The following is a 26623-nucleotide window of genomic DNA, read 5'->3' as shown; positions in this document are numbered from 1 at the left end:
GTGTGTTTTGCATCTTGGGGGCTATAGCATATTCTTAAAACATGTCAACACCCTCCAAGAGTGTGTTTTAGACCTTGAGGTCATGAGCATATTTTTAAAAAGTGCAATAGCACTCCAAGAGTGTGTTTTTGACCAAGTGAACATTTTAAAACATGCAAACACCTTCCAAGAGTGCATTTGGCATGAAAAAGGCAAGAGACATGTAATTTAAAACATGCAAACACTTCTAGAGAGTGCATTTGAGTTTATCATCATATGCATTAACATTTGAAGTCCACGATTTTGCCTCCATGAGTAAAATGTTCATGCTTGTGCCCTTGAAGAACACGTTTTTGGTGATTTTGCCCAGATTTGTCCATGAAATGTCTTGAAATCTCTTCCTCTAGAGGCGTTTTTGCATTTCCATGCATTCTCATGCCCTAAATATCCAATTCCATGCAAAAAACAGTTCACTTCATACTCTTTTGGAGACATGTTTTGCCCAAAAACGTGCAAATTTGGAGTTTGGAGATCACATTTAGGCTCTAATATAGGTTGCTTTTGCCTCTAGGTGCATGATCTTATCATTGGAGGTCACATTTTTACCATTCAATCCAAAAACTGTTGCATGTAATGACCCTTTCAAACCACATTTTTGTCAAAAACGGGTTCTACTTGGGCATTTTGACAAAAAAAATCTTGTGCATTGGTGATCTTTGACCACGTTTTTGACATCCTCATGCCAAATTCGACCATTCATTGCACATTAATGATCATTACTTGCAAGATTGAAGAAGTCAATATTATTTGTTGATAATCTGGATTTCGAGGAGAATTGATCTTCAAAATCTACAAATCTTGCTATTTGGCTCATTGATCTTCAAGTGGACATTTTCAATCTTGTTCATTAATTTGTGTTTATCTTGCTATTTTATTGCATATTTTAGCTTGATATTGTACACTTGTCCATAAATATGCCATGAAAGGTGCATTTTGCCTTTAAATATGATGAAAACTCCCATCTTCATACTTTTGGATTTTTCCCAAACTCCAAATTCGAATTTGCATTTTAAAATAACTTGCCTCTTGGCATGATTGAGTCTAAAACCTAAGGTACGTGTTTCTTTTGTGCTTATTTTCATTGTTTGCTTGCTTGCTTTCTCATTTTTCTTCATTTGAAATTGCAAGTTCTTTTCCAAGAACTTGAGCATGTTTTACTTCACTCCACCTTCCACCTCTTCGTGCAAGTGCATCATTTCATTCCATATCTGTCATTACATGCCATGGCACGTTGCATCTCATTCTTCACATGTGATTACATGTAATCTCACCCTCCATCTGCATTTACATGCAATCTCATACTTCGTTCCCATTTACATGCATTTCCATCTTCCGAACCTAAATGCATGTTCGTTTTACATGTAATTCACCTTACGTGTAGTGACATCCAAAGAACCTGTTTTTGACTAAAAGTCACACTTTTAAAGTCAAAAGTTATCATTTGCACGAATTCCCATGTGCCTAGCCTTCATTCCTCAAGGTATGTTTATAAGAACCCATCCTTTTCCCATACACATGCATGCCATCCATCTTCCTAAGTCTCATTTTAGCCCTCACCATGTACTTTCCATATCACATTCAATTCATTGCATATGTTCCAGGAGTATCTAATCAATACTCCGAATATATTGTTCCTCAAAGATCCATTTTGTCAATATTCTCATGGAGTCAGAATCCATACCTTCCAAAGATGGATTCAATCCCATTGGAACTTTCATGTTGCAGCAAGTCAAGTTATGCCAGAATTTCTATAAAGAATGAAGACATCCAGTAAAGAAGGTGTGCTTCCTATCAAAGAAGCAGTAATTTATTTGGTCTCCATTTTCCCAACGGTTGCTTGAGAACCTGAGTTCATATGGGAATGCACCAAGCACTTCGCTTCAAAAAAAAACGCTAGAGGTGTTGGTGGAAAGTTGTTCACCGTTTACATTTGGACACCGTCGAGAAGGTCTTCAAAGTGTCAAAGACTCTATAATGTGTCAATCTACAAAGTAGAATTCATGACAACTCGAGCAAGAAAAAGCTTGATCACATCTCATGAAATATAGTTGAAATTCTCTACTTTTGGAAGTCTTTGTGCCCCAATGGTAGAGGTTAGTCTTATGCAATAGGTTGAAACAAGACTTAGAGCCAAACTAGAATGCTTTCAATCAGCCTTTGAATTGGTGTATCAATATCTACGTTTCCAGCTATCAGATAGAAGTGTAGTTGGAGATTTCACCTTGCCCATTACTCGCTCCACGAGTAAGTGGATTCTTTCCTGAAAGTTAAGAGGAAAGAATATTGGTAACAACACCCTTTCAAAATCTCTCAACTTCTTGCTTACCTTGAGTTGATCCAAGGAACAGTGAGAAGGGGGAGTCTTACCTTTAAGGTAGGAGAGACTCTGTCTCACATGCTATGGCTGGTCATCCTATTTTGTGACAGAATTTTACTCAAAACTCACTCTACAAGTAAGTGGATTCTTTCTTAAAAGTTAAGAGGAAATAAAATTGGTAACACCCTTTCAAAATCTCTCAACTTCTTGCTTACCTTGAGTTGATCCAAGGAACGGTGAGAAGGGGGAGCCTTCCCTTTAAGGTAGGAGAGACTTCGTCTCACATGCTGTGATTGGTCATCCTGTTTTGTGACTGGATTTTACTCAAAACTATTGATTACAAAATATCCACCAAACAAACTTTACTGTGTATTAAATTATGAGGAAATTCTACTAATCACATGCGGATGGTTCCATTGTTTTGAAAAAGTTCAAGATTGTTTACATGGCACCCATGAAAGATAATTACAGAGCTAGTTGATAAATTGTCTCACCGGTTATTGTCCTATGGGATTCTGTTGAGGAACTTCGGGAGATCAGACAATGTTTCATCAACAATAGAGAACCTGTGCTGAAAAGTTTTGGGACTTGGACAGTTAGGCAAATTGAGACTACCCAAGAACTAATACGCTTGGTGAGGCTATCAGTAACATTGCCAAACTATGAGGATGTTGCTTGGTTACTCTGTAATATTTCGAGCTAGCAATGGAGTGATTTGCAGACTTGTTGACAAAAAAATGGATGCGAATATGTTCTTGCAAGAGGTCCATACAGAGGAGGGTAGCTATTTGGAGCAGCCATATGGTGGAGAAGACTAGTCAAGACAGTCCGTACGGTTGCTGTTCAGGATTGTATGGTATTTAGAAGGTCGTACGGCATTTGTGGAAGGCAGTACGGTGAAAGAAGGCCGTACAGTGTCTGGAACAGACAGTATGGTGATTTCTGGCCTTACAGTAATGGGTCGTACGATGGTGATCTCAGAGTCGTACAATGAGATTCTTGAGTGATATAGAGAGGTGGAGAAGATGGAGGCTGTACAGGCTATGAGGGCCATCAGGAGATGCCAGTATTTCATACGTTTAGTTGTTGGGACCCAGTATTTCATATGTTTAGTTGTTGGGACCCCCACAAGACTGCTAACCCGTTAGTAAACACAAGAAATTAGACACAATAATGGAAACCTGAATAAAAAAATTCATTCAATAAATACTTATGCCGAAAGATGATGCTCCGATTTGTAATACAAGCGAAAAAATACAATGCAACAATGGAATAGAGTGAGGGTTGAATCTCACTAAAACTACACGAGCCAAATAGGGAAGATCTTTCACTTCCGAAATAGCGAACAATCCCAAACTCCAATAGGGATTTGAAGTATAGAAACAAATAATCCAAAGCATACCTAAGACTTCTTACAAGCCATGCTTAAATACCCATCGGGAAACCATTCCGAGGGTGTACAAAGATAGCCGACGGTGACACAAACTTCGAACACAAAAAAAAAAGGGTCCGAGATTAATTAAATCAATTGGCCTGTTACAAAGTTTAATTTATTTTATACCGAGGACATCATAGTCCTCCCATCCCAAAGTTTGCTTGTCCTCAAGCAAATGTAATGCCGGATGTTGGAGAATGTGCTCGCCTTCCCACGTTGCGTCATCCAATGATAGGTGTCACCGGCTTACCAAGTATTCCTTCACAGTGCGGTTCCGTAAGGTCTTTTCACGTACTTTGAGGATCTCGAAAAGTTCCAAAATGAGCTTTCCTTCTTCGTTGAGTGGTGGAAGATCAATAGCAACTGTGACGTTTTGCCCTATGGCTTTCTTTAGACAAGAAACATGGAAAACATTATGAATGCGACTTCCCTCTAAGAGTTCCATTTCATACGCTACCTCACCAATGTGACGAACCACGTGATAGGGGCCATAAAATCATGGTTTCAATTTTTCCTTTCTTGTTCCCTTTAATGAAGATTGTCGGTACGGCTGGAGCCGAAGATAAACCAAATCCCCCACTTCAAAACTCCTCTCTATTTAGTGCCTATTGGCGTACATCTTCTGTTGATTTTGTGCGCATTGTAGGTTTTCTTTCAAGCCCCTCAATATGTCCTTTCCTTCCTGAAGCCAGTCCCTCGCCCTTGGTGCACGACTGTCACCCAAAACAGTGTCAATGAAGGAGAGGGGTTCGTACCCATACATAGCTTTGAATGGTGTCATCCTGATAGACATGTGATACGTGGTATTGTAACAATATTTCCCCAGATGGATCCATTTTACCCACGCTCGTTCTTGTGTCGAGACATAGTTTCGAAGGTAGCCTTCGAGCCATCTATTCCCAATCTCAATTTGACTGTCCGTTTGCAAGTGGTAACTCGTGCTTGGCGATAATTCTATCCCTACCATCCAAAACAATTATGTCCAGAATATATAGACATATCGTCCATCCCGATCACTGACAATGTTTCGAGGTAATTCGTGCAGACAAAAGACTTCTCTAAAAAATAGATCGGCAACTTGTGCAGCCTGAAGGTCTAAGGGGATGGCGAAGAAATGTGCATATTCTGTTAATCTGTCAACCACCACAAAGATACAATCCTTTCCATTCACCTTGGGAAGACCTGTTATGTTGTTCATTGATATACTTTCCCACTTATGTTCGGGAATTGGCAAAGGTTGTACCAGCCCGGCAGGAAGAGTGTGCTCGGACTTGTTCCGTTGGCAGACCGTACATTCGCTTACATACTGCAACACATCCCCTTTAAGTCCTTTCCATGAAAACCTCTCCCGCAGGCTTCTATAAGTTTTGAGGAAACCTGGGTGTCCAACCAAAGGTGAGTCGTGTATTTCCTTCAAGATCTTTTGCTTCAATTTGGATTCTGGTACCAAGCATATTCGGTCTTTATAGTAGATGATGTCATCCACCACTCTATACTAATCATCGTGGGTGTGGCCATCCATTATTTCACAGGCAAATGTATTTTTGGAATATCCCACTAACAAATGTGCCTTCCAGTCAGTGGAAATCTGGTCTAGTGAGCAGATGGTGGGTTTTCGAGACAAGGCATCTGCAACCACATTGTTTTTCCCTTTCACATATTCAATGTCAAAATCAAAAGCTTGAACTTTGCTTATCCATTTTTGTTGTCTTTCATTCAAGTCTCGTTGCTCCAAAAAATATCTAAGACTGTTGTAATCCGTACGGACGACAAACTTGGCACCTACCAAACACTGCCAGAACTTGGTTAGTGCATGTACGATGGCCAACATTTCTTTGTCGTAGATGGAATATAGGCATTCTGTTGGCATAAGCTTCCTGCTCTCATAAGCGATGGGATGTCTATCTTGCATCAGTACCGCTCCAATGCCTTCCCCAGACGCGTCACACTCCAAAATGAACGGTCGAGTGAAGTCAGGGAGTGCCAATACGAGACAAGTGCTCATGGCCTCTTTCAGCTTATCAAAGGTGAGTTGTGCCTTTTCGTTCCACTAGAATGACCCCTTCTTCGTCAGATCTATTAAAGGTGCACTGAGCTAGGAGAATCCTTTAACGAACCTCCTGTAGTAACTGCACAATCAAAAGAATCCTCACAAATCCGTGAGTGATTTTGGGGGAGGCCAGTCGAGGATAGCCTAAATCTTCTCCTGATGCACTTGAACTCCATATTTACTAACGACATGCCCCAAGTACAATATTTTTGTCATACCAAATTCACATTTGGACTACTTGGAGAACAAGGACCGTTCCTCCATGATACTTAGAACTTCGTTCAGATGCTTCAGGTGCTCCTCCCGCGACCTGCTATAAATAAGATCATCAAAAAATACCAATAAATACTTACGCAATTGTTTGTTGAAGATGTGGTTCATGCATGATTGAAATGTAGCAGGCGCATTGGTCAAGCCGAACGGCATGACCAAAAACTCATAATGTCCATAGTGACATCGAAAAGCCGTTTCCTCCAAATCTTCCCTCATGCGGATCTGATGGTATCTGGAACGGAGATCTATTTTTTTTAAATAGACTGTGCCATGTAGTTCATCCAACAGCTCATCTATCCTTGGAATTGGATATGTGTTCTTTTTTTTTTGTTCAATGTGTGGTAGTCCACACACATGCGCATCGTCCCGTCCTTCTTGACCAAGACCATAGATGACGCGCATGGGCTAGAACTGGGACGGATCCATCCTTTCTCTAGCAATTCCTGAATCGTCCTTTCAATCTCATCTTTGAACTTCTTGGGATGGTGGTATGATATGGTTATGACCGGCTTTGCCCCTGATTCCAACTCGATAGTGTATTCAAACCCTCGATGAGGTGGTATGCCAGGAGGAATATCCATAAAAACCTTTTCATGTCTACTTAAAATATCTTGGAGCTCATCATCCTGTGGAGGTGTTCTTTGCCCTTTTATAGGTTCCGCCGAGATAAAACAATGCACAGCCCATGCAATGTCATCATGCCAAAAAATTGCCTCCATCTGATGTGCAGAAACTTCCTTCAGACCTTCATTCGCCGTTCCTCAGAGGACAACCTTCTTCCCATCAACAACAAAAGTGAAGTCCATCCGTTTGAAACTCTAAGTGTATTCATCACGTGTCTCCATCCATTGTATCCCGAGAATAACTTCCATGTCAGCAAGGTCCACTATGAAGAAATTCTCAGTCACCGTGGGATTCGCCATTGTGATACTCAGTTGAGGAACAAGGTGCGTGCAGGGCAAAAAAGTCCCTCTGGCGACCTTGACCTAAAAGCCTACATGCTCCTTTGTAGGTAGACTTCTTCGTTTTACCAAGGATGAGTTTATGAAATTTAGAGTAGCTCCACTATCCAACATCACCATAACCCTTTGTCCTTGAAGGGTACCCCGCACACGAAAAACTATGCACCTCGGGGTTGCCAACCAATGCAATGGTTCCTTCGCATTGTACCAAAGCGGCAATTCTCTCCGTACGGTTCAGACTAATGTTGGTGTCATGGTGGGGTTGGTTATCTTCAGCCGACATTTCTTCCTGTCCGTCATCATCATCGGACACGACCTCAATGTAATGGATCTTCCCCTTTCCGAGGCATCGGTGGCCAGGCTCCCAAGGTCCCTTGCAATTGAAACACAATTTTTTCCTTCAGAGTTCCTATTTGGTAGCTTCATCCAATGACGGCTTCTTGGGCAGAGGTTTGTCCCTCGGAAAAGTCGGCAATTTCAAATGTGAGTAACTTTGAGAGGATGATGCCGAAGATGATGCCATACTCCGTGCTTTATTGATTGCTTCCGACAAGGTGGCAAGATTGAACCCCTTTACCCAACCTTTCAGAGATTCTAACAATCCGTCCATGTCTCCTTTCAAAAATGTCTGTGACCAAAACAGAGAGTTTTTGAAATTCTGCAATGAACTAATCGACCGATCCAGTTTGTCTTAGTTGCACCAATTCTTTAAAGTTGAGCTCCGGATCTTTACCATCAAATCGTTCTATCAATTTCTCCATGAATTCTGCATAAGTATTTATTTGATCATGCCCTAATGTGATGGTGTCGTGATGCCAACATTCGTGTGCAACTCCTTCCAAGTGCAGCGCGGCAAATTTGATTGCTTCTTCCTCTGGCATAGGATTCAACTGGAAGTAGGTATCGGCTTTCATTACCCATGCTTGCACAGATATGGAACTGGATCCATCAAATGGAGACAGATTTACCTTACTCAACTTCCTTCTAAGATCATAGTTAACGTATCCTCTGTTTCTGCCTCCCGAATATCTCATTCTCAGATTTGCGTAATCTTTGTAGAATATATCTTCTTCAACTTTTGCATTCTTCCAATCTTCTCTCATCTCTTCGAAAGTTGGTTGTCTCCCTCTGTGTTGTGCCTCCATCCGTAGTGGAAAAGTCGGCATGGAAGGTCAAGAGCGTGCTAGCTAAGGGTTTGATTTCCCCGACACCGAGTCTACACTGTGACCATTTTATTCTCCAGATATTTTGTTCTCCGCCAACTTCTTGAGAGTTTCTTCTATAAGTCGCTACGTATCAATGATCTGTGCCTAATTCCTGGCAAGTTCCCTCAGAAGAGCCACAAGTTCGGCAGCGGTCAATTCCCGTTCGTCAGCCATTCGATCAACGAAATGTGTCCTTCTCTTCCGGCTATAAACTCTCATTCACTATCCACAGGCTGGCAGGATCGAAGCACTCTAATACCACTGTAATATTCTGGGCTAGCAATGGAATGATTTGCAGACTTGTTTACGAAAAAATGGATGCAAATATGTTCCTACAAGAGGTCCATACGGATGAAGGTAGCTATATGGAGCAGTCATATGGTGGAGAAGATGAGATGCAAAGGCCGTACACTAGTCAAGACAGTCCGACGGTTGTTGTTGAGGACTATACAGTATTTAGAAGGTCGTACAACATTTGTGGAAGGCAGTATGGTGAAAGAAGGCCATACAGTGTCTAGAACAGACTATACGGTGATTTCTGGCCATACAATAATGGGTTGTACAGTGGTGATCTCAGAGTCGTACAATGAGATTCATGAGTGATATGGAGGGGTGGAGAAGATGGAGGCCATACGGGCTATGAGGGTCGTCAGGAGATGCCAATATTTCATACGCTTAGGTGTTGGGACCCCAACAAGACTGCTAACCCATTTGTAAACACAAGAAATTAGACACAATAATGGAAACTTGAATAAGACAATTCATTCAATAAATACTTATGGCAAAAGATGATGCTCCAATTTGCCAAATCTGAGCGAAGAAATACAATGCAACAACGGAATAGGGTGAGGGTTGAATCCCACCGAAACCGCATGAGCCAAATAGGGAAGATCATTCACTTTCGAAATGGCGAACAATCCCGAATTCCAACAAGAATTCATAGTACAGAGACAAATAATCCAAAGCATACCTAAGACTTCCTACAAGCCGTGCTTAAATACCCGTCGAGAAACCATTCCGAGGGTGTACAAAGATAGCCGACGGCAACACAAACTTCAAACACAAACAAACAAACAAAAAGGGTCCGAGATAAATTAAATCAATCGGCCCGTTACAAAGTTTAATTTATTTTATATCGGGGACATTACATACTCGGTTGACAAGTCAAAAGGGTTGTTCTATTTTGATAAAAATTACAGGCCTTGTCCATTTGCTCGGCAATATATCAGTATCACTGTTAAGAAACTACTCCAGAGGTTTCAGCTTGTGGATGATGCGTGTTATAAAAAGGTGATGGCAGTTTCTGGCAAGCATCAAGCTTTTGATCTTTGTTCATTCCAAGAAAGAAACAACAAAACAACCAGAGCCATATTCGCAAAATGATACCCTTGGACCCTTTGTTGTGAGGATTTGCAATACATGATGTAGAAATGGCCAGGACAGATCAAACTCTAATGTTATACAGTTGCTTGATCAAGCTGGAAGGTCACGGTATGATTTCCATGATGAAGACATAACTGGTGTTATAGTTTTGGTCCTAAATTCACATTGAGAAACTGTGAGGGATCAAGGAGAATTCATTTATAGTCCCTCTGTATTGCCATGCAAATCTGACAAGCTACTTTACAGAGGGGAATGATTGAGCAATATAAAGATCCAAATCAGAAAGAGCATTGCTAAATTGATCAACAATTAAGAGATAAGTATTCAATGTTGATGAGTCTAATGTAATTATTAATTGATGTTATCGTGTATCATGCATGCTTTTAGCATCGTTTCATTTAGTTCTCTTTAGGTAGCTTAAATCTATTAATTGTTATTACTATCCCTTGGGTTGCAGGATCAGATCAAGGAACATAAGAATGTTAAGTAGGATGCATTTTTTTTAAAAGGGCTGTGAGTTTGCTTTGGCTCATGGTTGTGCAAATATTAAGATGAGAAGAATTCAGTGTATTGGTGCATTCTAAATACTTACTTCTGGTTTGTGATTTCTAATATCCTAGCTGTATCAGCCCAGCTTGCTCAAAAACATTCATGGCGGTAGATTTGGGCTATATTTTGTATTCTCATGTTGTGAAACTCCTGTATCGGTAATTTTCTGAGTTATTTCAGCAAGACGAGATAATAACTTCAAATCTGAAGGTGTCAAAGATGAGTCACATGCAAGAAGTCATGCAGGCTGTAGGAATGTACAAACGTGCAGCCATGGGACTGAGTTAATGGCACATAACTGCATAGAAGAGGAAGAATCTATTCAGATTGCCTTTGCACTCAGTTTTCTTCTAAGAGAAGGAAATGACATTCAGAGGGAGATAAATTCAGAAAACTCAAGGCATGAGTTATGAGCATTAAGGTTCACTTCCGGAGAATCTCTTTGCAATCTTTGAGGCAGTAGGGATCAAGAGGGAGTTCTGTGAAAAAGTGAATGAGTCAGCTAAGTGGGTTGCAGTGTTGAAGAAAACAGAATTGTTCAGTCAATCTGAATTTGACATTGGTAGCTCCACACACTTTCAGCATAGAGTGATCTGGGATTGGGTCGAGGAGGACTGTTCTAGTCTTTAGCATGTCAGAAGTTTGGGAGGTGTCTGTTAAATACAGTTGCTCTATGGCTAGCATTGTAGGCAATCTTTGAACAAGTATGTCAGAAGGTTGATGCAAGTGCTTGAAGATTCAGAGGGAGCTTGAGCAGCATATTGAAAGTGCCAAATCCTTTGCAGAGCATCAGCAAGCTTGTGTAGTAGTGTGACTGCTAAAGCTACTTGTTTGGTCAAACTTGGAATCAAATCTTTTATTTTGATGATCAAAGCAATGTGAATGTTGGCCCTCCTGAAAGGGAGTCTCTGTTGAGAGAAAGTCTCAGCTCCAGTGATCCTTACACATGTTGTTAATGAGTTCTTCTTTGTGAGGGAGAAGTTCGAGGTGCAATCGCTTGTTAATGAGTTCTTCTCAGTGAGAGAGAAGTTTGAGGTGCAATTCCTTGATAATGAGTTCTTCTTTGTGAGAGAGAAGTTTGAGGTGTGATCCCTAGTCAATGAGTTCTTCTTTATGAAGGAGAAGTTTGAGGTGCAATCCCTTGTTAATGGGTTCTTCTCCATGAGGGAGAAGCTCATGGTGCAATCTCGTGTTAATGCATTCTTCTTTGCGAGAGAAGTTTGAGGTGAACACCCTTGTTCCACTCTCTGGGACCTTCTACGAATAGCCGAGGTGGAAGTAATGTGTGAGACTTCAAGTCTTAGCTTTTTGAGTTTTTTGTTTCTTTCACCCTCTAGGAGTAGCCATGATGAATGTCATGCTGAGAGGTGACAATATTATGCTGAGAAAAATCTGTTATAAGATTTTGTTATTAACATTTTTTTTGGTGCAACTTTTATGTTTATCATGGTGAGAAATATCATGACATGTGAATGATCTCTCTCTTGCTAGGAGGAAGTGTTAACGATCTGGTAGCGGCAAGAGAATCCTTCGTACCTGTATTTGATCCCTCAATGTTCTTCATCTATATCAGAATGAATATTGAGTTCTGGTCTATGTTTTTGCTGATCGGATTTGCTATAGATTATGAGCTCCTATCCTTTATTTCTCAGCAGAATAGTCTATACATTATTCTGAAGGTATTCCTGCTAGCTTCTGTCATCATCACTGCTCAGCTGAGACGACGTATGTCTTCCCTTGCATTGGCTACACTGACTAGAGTATGCTATTCCTTCATACTTCTGTTACTTCATGAGCTTTGCTGTCTGATTCTATCATTCTTGAGACTTCATATTATAAAGGTGAATTGACTCGGTTATAACCATTAATGTCAATTACTATGGGTGATCGGTTTCAAGCTTCATGAAGTTATCTGTGTTTGCTGGCGGTGGTTGTATTGTGATTTATCAGACTTTATTCTTTCATGATGAAAAGGTAATAAAAGGTAGAGTTTGAGTGTTGATGGAATACCTAACATAAAGTATCTGCCGTAAAGTGTTAATCATTCCTCTTGCAATGTCTCTAGGTCTACCTTTGCCGTGCTTTGATGGTGATTGGAAAGTGGTGTTTATTCTCAGCAGATGTTGTTGGGATATTATGGAAATGCCGAACAGTTGTCATTAAGCCTGCTTCTCCTGTTCACTGTGACTGTTTCACACTATTTATTGTCTAGTTGTCGTAAATTATCAAAGGCTTTTTGATAATAAAGTTTGAGCAGCTGTTTGTATATAAAGCAACACGTGTGTAATGTCTGGATGTTTTATTGATGCAACAGGTGTTGCCTTTTTTGTTACTCTTGTCATAGAAAAAGGGAGTTGTATCGCACACAAGGAAGCTCTTCAATGTGCGGCTCTCGGTTTTAAGTGCAATTGTGTGAAATCTCTGGGCATATATATACATACAGGGAGATATAAAATGATTTTCCTGTGACTGTGTGTGTGTGGGAATATATCTTCAACAGGGAGCTTTGTGTCTGCTGCAGATTATTTGGTGAATGATCTGCGTACAGTCATTGTTTAGTGTTTCTGTACTGTAAAGATACATAAAGTTTAGTATGTATTGCAAATTAAGAGCAAGTGTTGCTTGTTCTGTTAAAAGAGATGCCTCTTGATTGTTAAGAGTTAACAATCTCTGACAGGTCATATCTCCTGATTAAGCTTGAGAAGATTGTATCCAAAGTTATTTTTTTGTGTATTCAATAAAGGAGATCTTTTTGTGTGGCTTGGGTTTTCACCCTCAAGTGGAGAGTTTTCCCAGGGTAAATCATTACGTAATTTGTTCTTGAGTGTTGAGTTTCATAATATTGTTTCTCTGTTTTCTGGTTCAAAATATAACAAGCCTTAGCAGCTACTTTTTAGGGTATCTTTAGCCTTTGAAGCTTAATGTAACTAAGTGTTTAATGAGGCATTCAATTAAACATTATGTATTTAAGTTGGTTCTTAGCATAATATTGTGTGTGAATATTCAATTACCGAGCAGTGTTAAATTTCTTACCTTTTCTGTTGAGCAAAATTTTGTGTCTTCAAATTGTTGTAAGAGTTCTTTGTGATGTATTACACGATTAAGCATTGCTAAAAGGATCAACTATTCTGATGCATCTCCTCTTTCCTTTTACTTTAGCTAGTTGCTCTCATTTCAAAACACCACAAAGTAATTGAGTAGTAAGTATTAGAATAGGGAAGCCTGCCCAAGTCCAAAGGTTACTCCAGACTTAAGGCTTCTCACTCTCATTACGCCGAGAGGCGTTCTATACAATGGCAGCACAAATGCCCAGCACGGGAATATGCCAAGATTCCTTGTCAATAAAAAAGAATTGGGAGCGGTTACAAACTTCCAAATTAAATATTAAAAAAGAATTTCTAAAATAATAGCTGGCCGAAATAATAGGAAGCCAAATGGAGGCCGAAATAATAGGGCCCGAAAAAGTAGGGCCCGAAAAAGTAGGACCCGAAAAAATAGGGCCCGAAAAAATAGGGGCGAAATAATTTCAATATGATTTTTTTTTTGTTAAATATAATTTTGCATGCACATTCATGCTTATTTTTTGCGGAGAGTGGGGGAATTTGAAACAAGTTCATGGAAAGTGAAGAGACGTCTGTTGGGGGATATGAGGAGCCTCTCAGAAGTTATAAAACCAAGGCTCCTCATTTCATTTTCATTTTATGTTTTTGCAGGAAGGAAGAGGTGGAGGTTATTGGAGGATTAGATTGGAGTTTTTGAATAGGAGTAGATTGAAGTTTTGGAGTAACATTTTTGCAGGTGAGATTTCTATTTTTTATTTACATTTTCATTTAGATTTAGATGTAGCTGTAAATTGAAATTCAAAATTATTTATAATATTCTACTTTGATTTAGATTTCAATTTTAATTAATTTCATTTAGATTTAGAATTCTGTTCATAACTATTTAGGCTTGCATTTAATAGTTTAGTCTTGCATGTTTGATTCAGATTTAGATTTGTATTCAAAATCTATTTGATTTATATATTTTATAATACTTTTCATTGTTAATGGTGCTTGATGGGAGTGTTTTAAGGGTGTCTTCTTTTCTATTTCTAAAATATTTTGGTCCAATATGTACTTTCCTAACCAGATCTATCCATTTTCTTTTGATTCATGCATGGAGCTTCCTGACGCTATTAGCACGTTGCTAGGACTGAATGGGAACGGATTAAAGGTAAACGACTAACTCTGGATCTGGATATGCATTTGGAATTGGCTCTGTTGCTACTCCAATTTATAGGTTCCTTCCTGCTACCTATTCTTTCGGTGGTTTAATCTAGTTAAGTGCGGAAAAGAGGTCCTGGCTCATTCCCACCGATTTGTAATTTTGTCACGATGTCTAGCGTATGGCATTTTGATGGGATTCTTCATTGGAAAATGGTGCAGATAATTATGTCAATGCTGAATGACTTGTCCAATGTGATAATTTCTCTGGATATAGAGTGTGGCCATGGTGATTTTCTTAGCAATACAATTGAAAAAAAATGGAAATTTGGTATTAACATAATGTTATAGGAAATCTCTGAGCAGAAATGCTTATAAATACATTCAAATTTCTTTTGTAACTCATAATATCAATCTCACTTTTTCTTGTGCTCCTTTAGTCTAAGAAAGATAACAAATTGCTTCTGTAATGGCAGTTGCAAGTGCAATTATTTTAACAATTTTGGGCATTCTAACTGTTCCTGTGATGGGTACTTATGTTTTAGTTCTTAGATTATGTGATTTGGTTGTATTTAGAGTCTTTTTAATAATGTTTGAAACTACTGTTAAATATAATAATAAAGATTAATTTAATGTTAAATATAACATGCTACAGCACTTATCAAAAATATCAAAAACACAATTGCTACAGCAAAACGAGAATGGAGAAAAAACTTTAGTTTTTGTATTAATTCGTCTGCTTAAAATAGACTACAATTGCCATATTTTATATTGAGAAATGCCTCATATGGACTTTCACATGCTTATTTAACTACACTACAATCAAGACTAACTTTGTACTTAATCTAATTTTATCGAATGAGACTGGCCCAAGATTCCTATGTAACTGCTGTTATAACAAACTTAGACAGCTGTAGAACTTGTGATTAATAATTTATAACTGCTTGATTCTCCGTATTTCATGCATAAATTCATGATTCTAAAAACTCAAAGTTCAAACTGCATGTTACATTCTCTTCCTTATTCGGTGAATTGGTGCATGACTATTAGATTAAACAGTGCATGGAAGAGACAAAACACTGAAAGAAATTACTCTTTTCTTATTATTATTGTTGCTACTATTTTTAATTTTTTTTATAATTATTGTTAGTCTTGATGTTGTTTTTAATTTTATTATTACAAATATTGATTATTAATATCTTTGAGTTCATCCAGAGATTAGTACTAAATCTAGAAAAACTTAGTAATAACAGTTTGAGATAACTGCAAAAAGTTTTTATTTTCACAAATATTCTCTTTCTTTTGAAAATCTGCTATTATTTTGGTAATGAATTGTAAAGTAGAAAGGAAAAACTTTCTGTAAATCTTTTTTGGCTATTGTTTTGCTTGCAGTTTTCATTTTAAATGAGAGTTTATTATTTTTTCAAATCTTAAAAATAAAAATTTTTATATATGTAATTTTATTTTATTATTAAAATAATAAGATTTTGGAGGTTGTAAAATATTGAAGTTTAGAAATTATTTTAGATTTTACAAATGAATTTTCACATAATATTTATATTAAAGAAAGAAAAGATAATAAAATTGTTACTTAAATCAAATATAAAAATTATAAAATTTTACCTAAATTTATTAATTGTATAAAAAACTATTAACAATAATTAAGTTCTATTAAATGTACTTGATTTTATATAATAGAAATACAAACAAAAAATATAAATTGGGACAAACTTTAGAAATGAAGTCAAATTTAAAGAGAGACAAATAATATGAGATGACGTGTGTGTGTGTGTGTGTGTGTGTGTGTGTGTGTGTGTGTGTGAGAGAGAGAGAGAGAGAGAGAGAGAGAATTAACATGAGGCGACGTGATACAGAGAAAGAGAGATAAATAACATGATGCAATGTGTGTGTGTGTGTGTGTGAGAGAGAGAGAGAGAGGATAATCTTAGAGGGGGTAGAAGGAAAAGGGGAGAGGGGGAGAGATGAGCGATGGAGAGAAAAAGCATAAGAAGGGTCCAAAATAGATGGAGATGGAGATGGTGGAGAGAGAGAGAGGCCATGAGTGAGTGAGTGTGTGTGTGAGAGAGAGAGAGAGGGAGAGAAGGGGAAGAGGGTGAGAGACATGAGGTAGACATACATAGAGCATTTTAGAGATATATAAACATGAAGATGGTGTGTGTGTGTGTGTGTGTGTGTGTGTGTGTGTGTGAGAGAGAGAGAGAGAGAGAGAGAGAGATGATTAGAGGGGGCAGGTGATGTAGATATATAGAAGGGGAGTAGGGAGAGATGAGCTAAATAAGAAAAAGAATTTATAAGGCCCAAAAGAGATGTAGACAATGATGGGGAGAGGAAGAGTATGACGGATAGTGATAGACAATGACAATAATTATGGAGGGAGAGATGTATATATGTAGAGAAAGAGATGGACAAAGAGAACAACGTAGGGGGAGTGGGGAGGGTATACATTATTAGGGGGGGTAATTATAGAATGGGACATGTGAGAGAGAGTGTGATTACAATTAACCCTAACCCTAACCCTAACTCTAAATTATAATTATAATTTAGAGTAATAATATTTATTAATTATAATTTTATTAGCTATAATATGATTAGTAACCCAAAAATTAGCTTAACAACAATAATAACACAAACCCTAACTCTAACTCTAACTAGATAATTCTAATTTTAATCCTAACCCTAACCCTAACTCTAACTCTAACTCTATCTCCAACTTTAATTCTCCCCCTAACCCTAACCTTAAGCCTTTATAATCCTAAATCTAATGCTAATTCTAACCCTAACCCTAAATCTAATCAGGTAACTTTAACCTTAACCCTAATCTAACCTTGATCACAACTCTATCTCTAACTTTAACTCTAACTCTAACTTGAACCCTAACTCTAACTCTAATTCTAACTCTAATTCTTATATGAACACTAACACTAACACTACCTCTAATTTTAACTCTAACTCTAATTGTAACCCTAACCCTAATGCTAATCCTAACCATAACCCTAACACTAACCCTAACCCTAACCATAACCCTAACACTAACCGTAACCCTAACTCTAACACTAATTCTAATCCTAACCTTAATTCTAACCCTAAATATAACCCTAACTCTAACTCTAACTCTAACTCCAACCCTTATTCGAACTCTAATTCTAACTCTATCTCTAACCCTAACCCTAACTCTTATTCTAACCCTAACTATATTTGTAACCGTAATTCTAACCCTCACCCTAATTCTTACCCTTACCCTAACCCTAACTCTATCTCTAATCCTAACTATATTTCTAACCCTAACCCTAATCCCAACTCTAACTCTAATTTTAAACCTAACCCTAACCCTAACTCTAACTCTAACCCTAACAAAAACCCTAATTCTAATTCAAACCCTATCCCTTACCCTAATTTTCATCCTAATGCTAACCCTAACTTTAACTCTAACCCTAACCTTAACCTTAACACTAACCCTAACCTTAATTCCAACCTTAACCCTAACCTTAACTCTAACACTAACCCTAACCCTAACTTTAACACTAACCTTAACCATGAACATTAATTTGTCCCTAACTCTAACCCTAAATCTAACTCTACCATAATTGGACTCTAACCATAACCCTAACCCTAACTTTAATCTTGGCTCAAAACTTTTCCTTAACCATAACTCTAGAACCGTAACCCTTACTCAAGCCCTAACCCTAACCCTAACCCTAACCCTGGCCCTACTATAACCCTAACCCTAACCATAACCATAAGTCTAACCCTAACCTTAACCATGAGCATAACTCTAACCCTAAACTTAACCATAAACATAACTCTATCCCTAACTCTGACCCTAAATCTAACTAACCATAACTAGACTAACCCTAACCCTAACCCTAACTTTAATCCTAACTAAAACCCTAACCCTAATCCTAAACCTAACCTTAACCCTGACTCAAACCCTAACCCTATCCCTACAATAACCCTAACTCGAGCCCTATAATAACCCTAACCCTAACCTTAACCATGAGCATAACTCTAACCCTAAATCTAACACTACCATAATTGGACTCTAACCCTAACCCTAACCCTTACTTTAATCTTGACTCAAACCCTAACCTTCACTCTAACCTTAACCTTGACTCAAACCCTAACCCTAGCCTTACTATAACACTAACCCTAACCATAACCATAACTCTAACCCTAACCTTAACTATGACCATAACTCTAACCCTAACCTTAACCATAAACATAACTCTAATCCAAACCTTAACCATAACCATAACTCTAACCCTAACCTTAACCATAAACATAACTCTAACCCAAACCTTAACCATAACTCTAACAATAACCATAACCGTAACTCTAACCCTAACCTTAACCATAACTCAAACCCTAACCTTAACTCCAGCCCTAACCCTAATGCTAACCCTAACCCTTATTCTATCCCTAAGGTTAACATTAATTGTAATGGTAACTTTGTCCCTAACCATATATCTATGTTTGACTATAACATTTCACATTACAATATGCCAAAAAGAAAATTACTTTTTTTAAAACCATAATCCTACCCCTAACTCTAACCCTAAATATAACCCTAACTGTAAATCTAACTCTACCATAATTAGACTCTAATCCTAACCCTAATCCTTAGTTTAACCTTCACTAAAACTGTAACCTAACCCTAACTCTAACCTTAACCCTAACTCAAAACTCTAACTCTAACCTTAACCCTTACTTTAATCTAGATGAAAACCATAGCCCTAACCCTAACCTTAACCCCAACTCAAACCCTTACCCTAACCTTAACCCTGATGTAACTCTATATACAACCCTAACTCTAAATATAAACCTAACCTTAACCATCACCCTAAAACTAACCCTTTCTCTACCCCTTTCTCTAACTCTAACCGTAAATCTAATTTTAACCCTAACCCTAAGCCTAATTTTAACCCTAATTATAACCCTAATTTAAACTCTAACTCTAGCCCTTATTCGAGCTCCAATTCTAACTCTACCTCTAACTCAAACCCTAACTCTAATTCTAATCCTAACCCTAACTATATGTTTAACCTAAACCCTTCTTCTTACCCTCGCCCTTTCCTTAACCCTAACCCTAACTATATTTGTAACCCAAATTCTATCCCTAATCCTAACATTAACTCTAACTCTAATTCTAAACCTAACCTTAACTATAACCCTAACAAGATTCATAATCCTAAAAATAACCCTAGCCCTAACCCTAATGCTAATCCTGACTCTAATTGTAACTCTATTCCTAACCGTAACTCTAACCCTATCCATAACTCAAACCCTAACAATAGCCCCAACCCTAACACTAACCCTAACCCTAACTATAACTCTACTCTTCAATATAACATTTTACGTAACAATATGCTTAAAATAAAACTAAATTAAAGTGATGCAAATAAACACCATATATAGAACTTTAAAAAAATATATTCAAGAATAATTTTATAGTAAGTTTACACTATTACATTTTTATAGTAAGTTTATACAATTGTATTTAAAAAGAAATAAATAATTCAGCACTTACCTTAAAAAAATAGAAAAAAATTTAAAAATACTTTTCCTATTGCGCCGCGATTGCCACTAGCTTATATATATCTCTATATATATTACACCGAGAGTAATCGTTCTCGAGGCGCCTATTTTCATTTTCATAAATCCCAACTGTGATTAAAATAACCTTGGGATTAAATGAAAATAGGCGCCTCGAGAACGATTACTCTCAGCGTAGTATATATAGAGGTATATATAAGCTAGTGGTCTTAATGCGGTTGCATCAATTCAGTAGCTTAACACCTAATAATACTGACGTGAGGGAGGAAATCTCAGTGAAATTTGAAAAAGACATACTGAATTGGAATATACATTTAGATGACTTGACATAGCAATTTCATCATATATTTACTAATATAAACCAATGTACGTATATGTATGTATGTATGTATGTATATCAGCATACATACACACGTGCTTGTGCACGTGCGATTTTTAGGTGGCTTTTAAAAAATATACAAATAGAATATGAAATTTGTCTAACTTAAATTAAAACAATAAATTTTACATCAGGTAATGAAAACTTTTCTCGATATAATCTCTTCCCTTTCCCACTTTCTCAAGTTTTGATTTGCTAATGCCAATGAAGTACTAATCAACATGTATGGGAATTTTCAGCTGTGACTAATGCTAGGTTGTCTCTATTTAAAGAGGGAAAATAAAAGCCATTTTGCTATCTAAAAACCACCGAATGAGCATCTACAATCATTGAAAATTAATCAACAGATCCTATCCTAATTCAGTCAGTTCTGCACTGGATGCTGCCTTGGGTTGAAGAAGCTTCGAAGGACAAAGCCTTTTACTTCCGAATCTCCTAGTGAACTTCTGAACAACACAATTCACATAATTTTACCATTTTTGCCTGTTGAACAAGTTAACTAAATACAAAGTTCAATTGATTTAATCTAAAACAGAAGGACCTTGATAATATTGATGGTCACTCTGCTTGAGAAAGTTAGTCGTGCTGTTGGAATATAAAGCAATTAAATTATGAAAGAACAACAGTGTTGGTAAACAGATTTGTCACAGTAGAATGTACCCAACGGAGAGTGTGGCAAACCATTCACAACAGTTGGATAGGCCTTTGAATATCTGGCCTTCCTCTGCATTTAGAGGGGCAGCTCCCTCGTAAGATAAAATTTGTGCTTTTTCAATAAAGATAAATAAAACTTAGAGAATAGAAAGGAAAACCATTGACAGCAAATGCACCACACGCCTTCAACGTTTTCATAAAAATGACGTAACCATTAATGAGAGCAATCAAGGACTACGCTTGAGAACTTTCACCAACAAAATGCTAATTCAACCATTCATGAATACTCACACCATACCATGGAAATACTCATAAAATGAATCAACACTCAACAATTCAGATCCTTAGAAAGAGAACGCCAAATGTACTTCCTTTATTTCCTTGCACCAAGAAAGTAAGAAATAACTGATTACAAAAACAACAATTGTACACACTTTCCAAAAATTGCTTTGTAATCAGAGCATAAGTGTTCCCTGTATCTCTGTCCAAAAAGTCCTCCATTACATTGAGATTTAGGAATTTATAGCTATTCTAGATTAACCAACTTTTCGGGTTCATAACTACTCAAAAAGTTAGAGTTTGGGCTATTCTAAGAAAGGTTCATAACCAACTCTAACTTTAACAACTCCAATTTTTCATGTCTAACCATAACTAATTGAATAAGAAGTAGGGGAAAATGAAGGAACTTTGCCTTTTTCCTAAATGTTCTTCTAAAAACCCTTTCAACTATATAGAGTTGAATTAAAATAAAAATTTCCACACCCATGAACAACCATATAATTGCTATCACCACGATCATCAAGAGTGCTTGAGCCGGAACATCATATTTTTGTGGCATGTTGATTTGTAAAATAATGATTTAACTGGCCACTCAATCTTCAACTCACGATTCTCTATGGATACCTTTGTTCATTATTATATAAATAGCAAGAAGAGTCGTCATTGTTGTAAGAGACAATGGTGTTGGATACTTCTTTACTACCTTGGCCTGTAAAATCATAGAACATGAGAAACACATCACTGCTGTCAGCAAATAAAAGCATCCTGTGATCCTTGTCCCTGAAATCCCCTCTAGAAATTGAAAAACAACATTGACTGGTATGGAAGGCCGCCTGGAGTCCGCCATTAGAGCAGGACCGGTGATGAAACTCATCGCCGTTGCTTCCCCTAGACAAATCACTGCGCCCACAATTTTGAATCAGCTGTGAACATGTCTAACTTCCACCTTCTCCAATCGCAAAGCGCATGCCGTGACAAAAACGATTGCAGGTGATAAGTTTCCCGTGGCAGTAGATTGCAGGTGATATTGTTGATTTTCTTCCAAGCCGCAGGTCACACAAAGAAAACAGTACGCGTGCCTTGGCTTGTGTGGGACAGCTGAGAAACAAGTATATCAAATAGTTGGGCATCTCCTCTTATTTTCGAATGCACACATGATATTTTGTACCTTCTTTCCCATTTGTTATTGGTTTGATTTGTACAATTTCGTGACCATATATTGGAACCACAATTTCATTATATGCTGCCAGTGAGGGAGAATAAAATATTTCATGCAACTGACCAAGACATTGAGGATAAGGCAGTTTATTTATACGAGGATTTGGCCTGCACTTTTTCATGCCATGTAATTGTATCATGTTTCAATGAAGTGCGTCTTTAAATCTCACCTGTCACGCATATGAGAATACCGCAAAATATTCCATCAAATAATTAATGTGCTTCTCCTGTGCTCTTAGACCAAATTATTTGTATATTGCCAATACACCAAGCAATTCATGAGCCATGACTTTGCTTTTATTGGCTGTCTCGATACGAGAGATGGACAATTTGTCAAACAATTCATTGCCGAGAGTCCATTCCAAACAACATGCCCATTATTATTTAAAATATTTCATGCTTCTCACATTTGCCATTTCTTCAAAAAAAACTCATGATGCTATCACAGGAGTGAATATAGCGTAAAACATTAGATGGCAAAATGATAAACTGAATATGAGAGCAGATTTCAATAAAATCTGTGAATTGTGAGGACGGTAATGTCATGCAGTGCAATGATATGGAGAAAACAACTGGTGCATTGAGGGGTTCTGTCAAAAATTGGCACCCTTGAAAACATAGTCATCATCTTAGAATTCACCACCATTGACTTGCAAGTGTCTTCTTTTTCAACTAAAACCAATCTTTCAAATTATATCAGTGAACTTTATTTCCAGCCAGCAGTTGTTTTAACAGGTAGGTTTTGGGGTTGGGGAGTTTGGGTTAGGATTAGGTTAAAAAGTTTGAGTACGCGGGGAGACAGTATGGCTAGTACGTGGAGAGAGAAAAATTGAGTGTGAAAACTCAAACCATGTACTTCTCTCTAAAAGGTTTGAGTACGTGGAGAGAGAAAAATTGGAAGAAAGAGAGTGAAAACCCAAAACCAAAACCCGTAATTCTCTCTAAAGGTTGGAGTACATGGAGAGAGAAAAGTATGTAGAGAGAGAAGATTGTGATAAGGGGAGTGAAACTCTAACTCAAACCCCGTACTTCTCTCTAAAAGTTTTAGTATGTGGAGAGAGAAAAGTACGGGGAAAGAGAAAGTTTAATTTTTCTTTATGACTAATCTCTCTCTCTCTCTCTCTCTCTCTCTCTGATTAATTAATTTAATTAAAACTCTCTGTAAAATGTCTGGGTAAGAGCTGGCTCTATCTGGGGACAAGGATTGTACAGGACGTTGAATGAACCCAAAGTTAAGAAATGGCAATGCTTTATCACAAGGGCTATAGAGTCATACCAAAAGGGGTAAATCCGGGAAAAAAGGACGAAACACAACAAAAACAGGAACACAATCGAACTGAAAAGGAAGGAAGGCACAACAAAAACTCCTAGCTAAAATATGTACAAGGTGGCAGACTGGACACCTTATTGATGATAATGTTTCAAATGTTGCCCATTGTAAGGCAAGGGCAACTGAGTACCACTTAGGTATGATAAAATGAAAGAATTCTTTCCACATACCTCTTTGATCTGGAATGGGCCTCTCCATAAGGAGTCAAATTTTCCGTGCAGGCCCTTTGGTTCTCTACGCTTGTCCCAAAGTAAGACCAAATCACCCTGTTGGAAGACCCTTTGTCTAGCTTTCTTGTCAAACAACCTTTTAACTCGAGATTGATGTTCCTGAATTCTGTCTATGACCACATCCCTCTCCTCTTCCAACTTGGTCAAATACAACAAACAGCCAAGGCAAACGAAGCAAATGTTAAAATAACATAAGGCAACAAAATTATGAGAGTATAATCGAAAAAATATGTCACAGGAACCCACTCTGCCAAATAAATCATCATTCATGGACTTTTTAACTTATCAGGTTATACTAGAATTGAGTTTGTACCGTGTATTGATATTGGGTACATCACGAGTTTTCTCGTGTTCTCACCTGGGCACGTGGAAATGCCCCAATTATACCCACGTGCCCCAAGCAAGAACCGGGGGGGGGCCAGAAGAACCCATGGCAAAAAGAAAGTAAATAACCCTAGAAAGGAACTTCTACATTACTGCAACACACAAAATAAAACCAAAACTATATTCTTCACTCACATGAAAATCCATTTCTGTTCATTGCTCAAAGCTGTAAATTTATTGTATTTGACATTAAATTAGCATTTAGAAAGGGAGAAGAGAGAATCTGACTCCTGCATACCGAACCAGGCAAACTGTCACACATACAGACTCGTACCAGTCAAACCGGGACGAACTGGCAACTTAGCTTTCAATTACCAAAAAATCTTGTCATTTCTACAGTTTCAAACATAAAATAAAAAGAAAAGTGTCCGTATGCCTTGCACACTTGGGGTTGGCATAATAAAAGATGATTATACACATTATGAAAATGCATTGGATCACATGCATTGTCTCGTCATTTACCATATTTGCAATAAGATATTATATCATAGCCTTAATTGCATTGCACGAAATTATGGAAAACAAGTTGAAATGGGGATTTTATGAACATATCCTTCTGAATACTCTAAGGCGTGGGTATTTTTCCAGTTCAGACATCTGAGTCAAACAACCATTAATGGATGCAAAGGTGGGCCAGTTGCTTAGTTCGACCAAATTAGCTCAATTTAAGTAATAAAACGAAAGACTTACTTGAAGTTAAGATATTGACCAGTAATAATCAAGAGAATGGAGTAGAAGGGCGGCCAGCGAAGACTTGAGACAGAAAGCACGGCTAAAATCTGTATGAGCTTCAGCCCATGGGAGATTTGGGCCATGCGATGAGATGGATCGACAGCCTTGCTGCAGCATTGAACCCATCGTTTAGGATACTTCCATAGAAAATAGTAAAACGGGAAAGGAAGTATTATGCCAATGCACACTGCCACGCTGTGCAAATATGACATCTTCCTTCCTTCTCCTCTTAATGTGCAGGAGAGGCGACGAAATAACTTTAGCAGCAGCAGCAGCACCTAAAGCGAAACGTCCTTCGAAATTTGGATGGCGTTTAGATGATGTCACAGGAATGTCTAGGATAAACTAAGTTATCAAAGTAAATGTCTAGAATTTGGCTGTGGTTGTTTGCAATTAGCTGTTTTGTAATTGGACCATTGACTACATTTCAAAAAATGGAAATACAATCAGCATTTGATTTTCATGATTTGTATATTTTGTGATTGAAAACAACAAATTTTTTTAGAAAATTTCATTGTGTTTTTGTGAATATGAAAAAAATCATGTTTGACTTTTTTTTGTCTTTGGTGTGGAGATTAGCCAGCCCCTATTTTGTGGCCTACTTGACTGTTGTTATGTGATAGCCATATACCTCTGCTATGTGTTTTTTTTCTTTTATCACCCTCCACGATATATTATTGTTTTTATATAGAGATCATTTAAATGAATACTAAATAATGAGGTAATACACTAATAATTTGAATGAAGCTTTAATTAAATGAACACAAATTATTCACAATACCAATGATTCACAATGCCCAGACAAACATGCAATCACAAAATTGATTCTATGCAAGGTCTCATAATTTTTTGTTTTGAAAAGAAAACATGGGTTTTACTAGTTTTTTGCAAAAAGAATAAGGACACAAACAAAGACTTGCAATTACAAGTATCAAAATTCGAACATGCAATAAGTAATATAGCTAAAGTGCAGGCAAACACAACACAAAAGCAATAATCCACAATACTACAATGAGATTCAATGAGACGGAATCATTGTATCTGTATAACCAATCTTTAAAAATCTCTACTGCAAGTGCCCCAACAATCAAGCTCACCCGTTTGCAATATGCAAAAAGTATGAGCAAAAAAGAAGAGAGAAAATGAGGTGAAAAATCAATGATATAAAACCCTAATTCAAATATTACAAATATGCATGGAAAATACTCTTAAAATGCCTCCAAAGTGTGAAGAAACTCATCAAATATGCCCTCAAGTTCAAGTATAGTTGATAGCTAATTGAAATTTTGGTGCAGAGCACCTCCCTTGTTGGTTTTGTGAGTTCTTTGGGTGTTAGTTAAGAGTCTTGTGTGAGTCTAATAAGATCAAATGGTCCTTGGATCCAAACTTGTCCCAATTTGTTTGTGAAGAGCAAAAATTGCTCATAGA

At 37.6% G+C, this 26623-nt stretch overlaps 1 protein-coding gene across 1 annotated transcript in view; it reads right to left on the bottom strand.

The window, feature by feature from the left end:
- Nucleotides 1-25554, bottom strand: part of PLMT (phospholipid N-methyltransferase) — an 84716-nt gene extending 59162 nt beyond the window's left edge. Inside the window, exon 1 of the mRNA XM_089805408.1 lies at nt 25154-25554. Coding sequence (XP_089661534.1) covers nt 25154-25407 — 254 coding nt within the window. The 5' untranslated portion in view covers nt 25408-25554. The remainder of the gene's footprint in view (nt 1-25153) is intronic.
- Nucleotides 25555-26623: the final 1069 nt, after the last annotated feature.

The sequence above is a fragment of the Cupressus sempervirens genome, chromosome 10, assembly GCF_028749045.1.
Source record: "Cupressus sempervirens isolate cs-2001-9-10 chromosome 10, ASM2874904v1, whole genome shotgun sequence".
Taxonomy (NCBI): Eukaryota; Viridiplantae; Streptophyta; class Pinopsida; order Cupressales; family Cupressaceae; genus Cupressus; species Cupressus sempervirens.
This window is presented reverse-complemented; position numbering and strand designations above follow the sequence as displayed.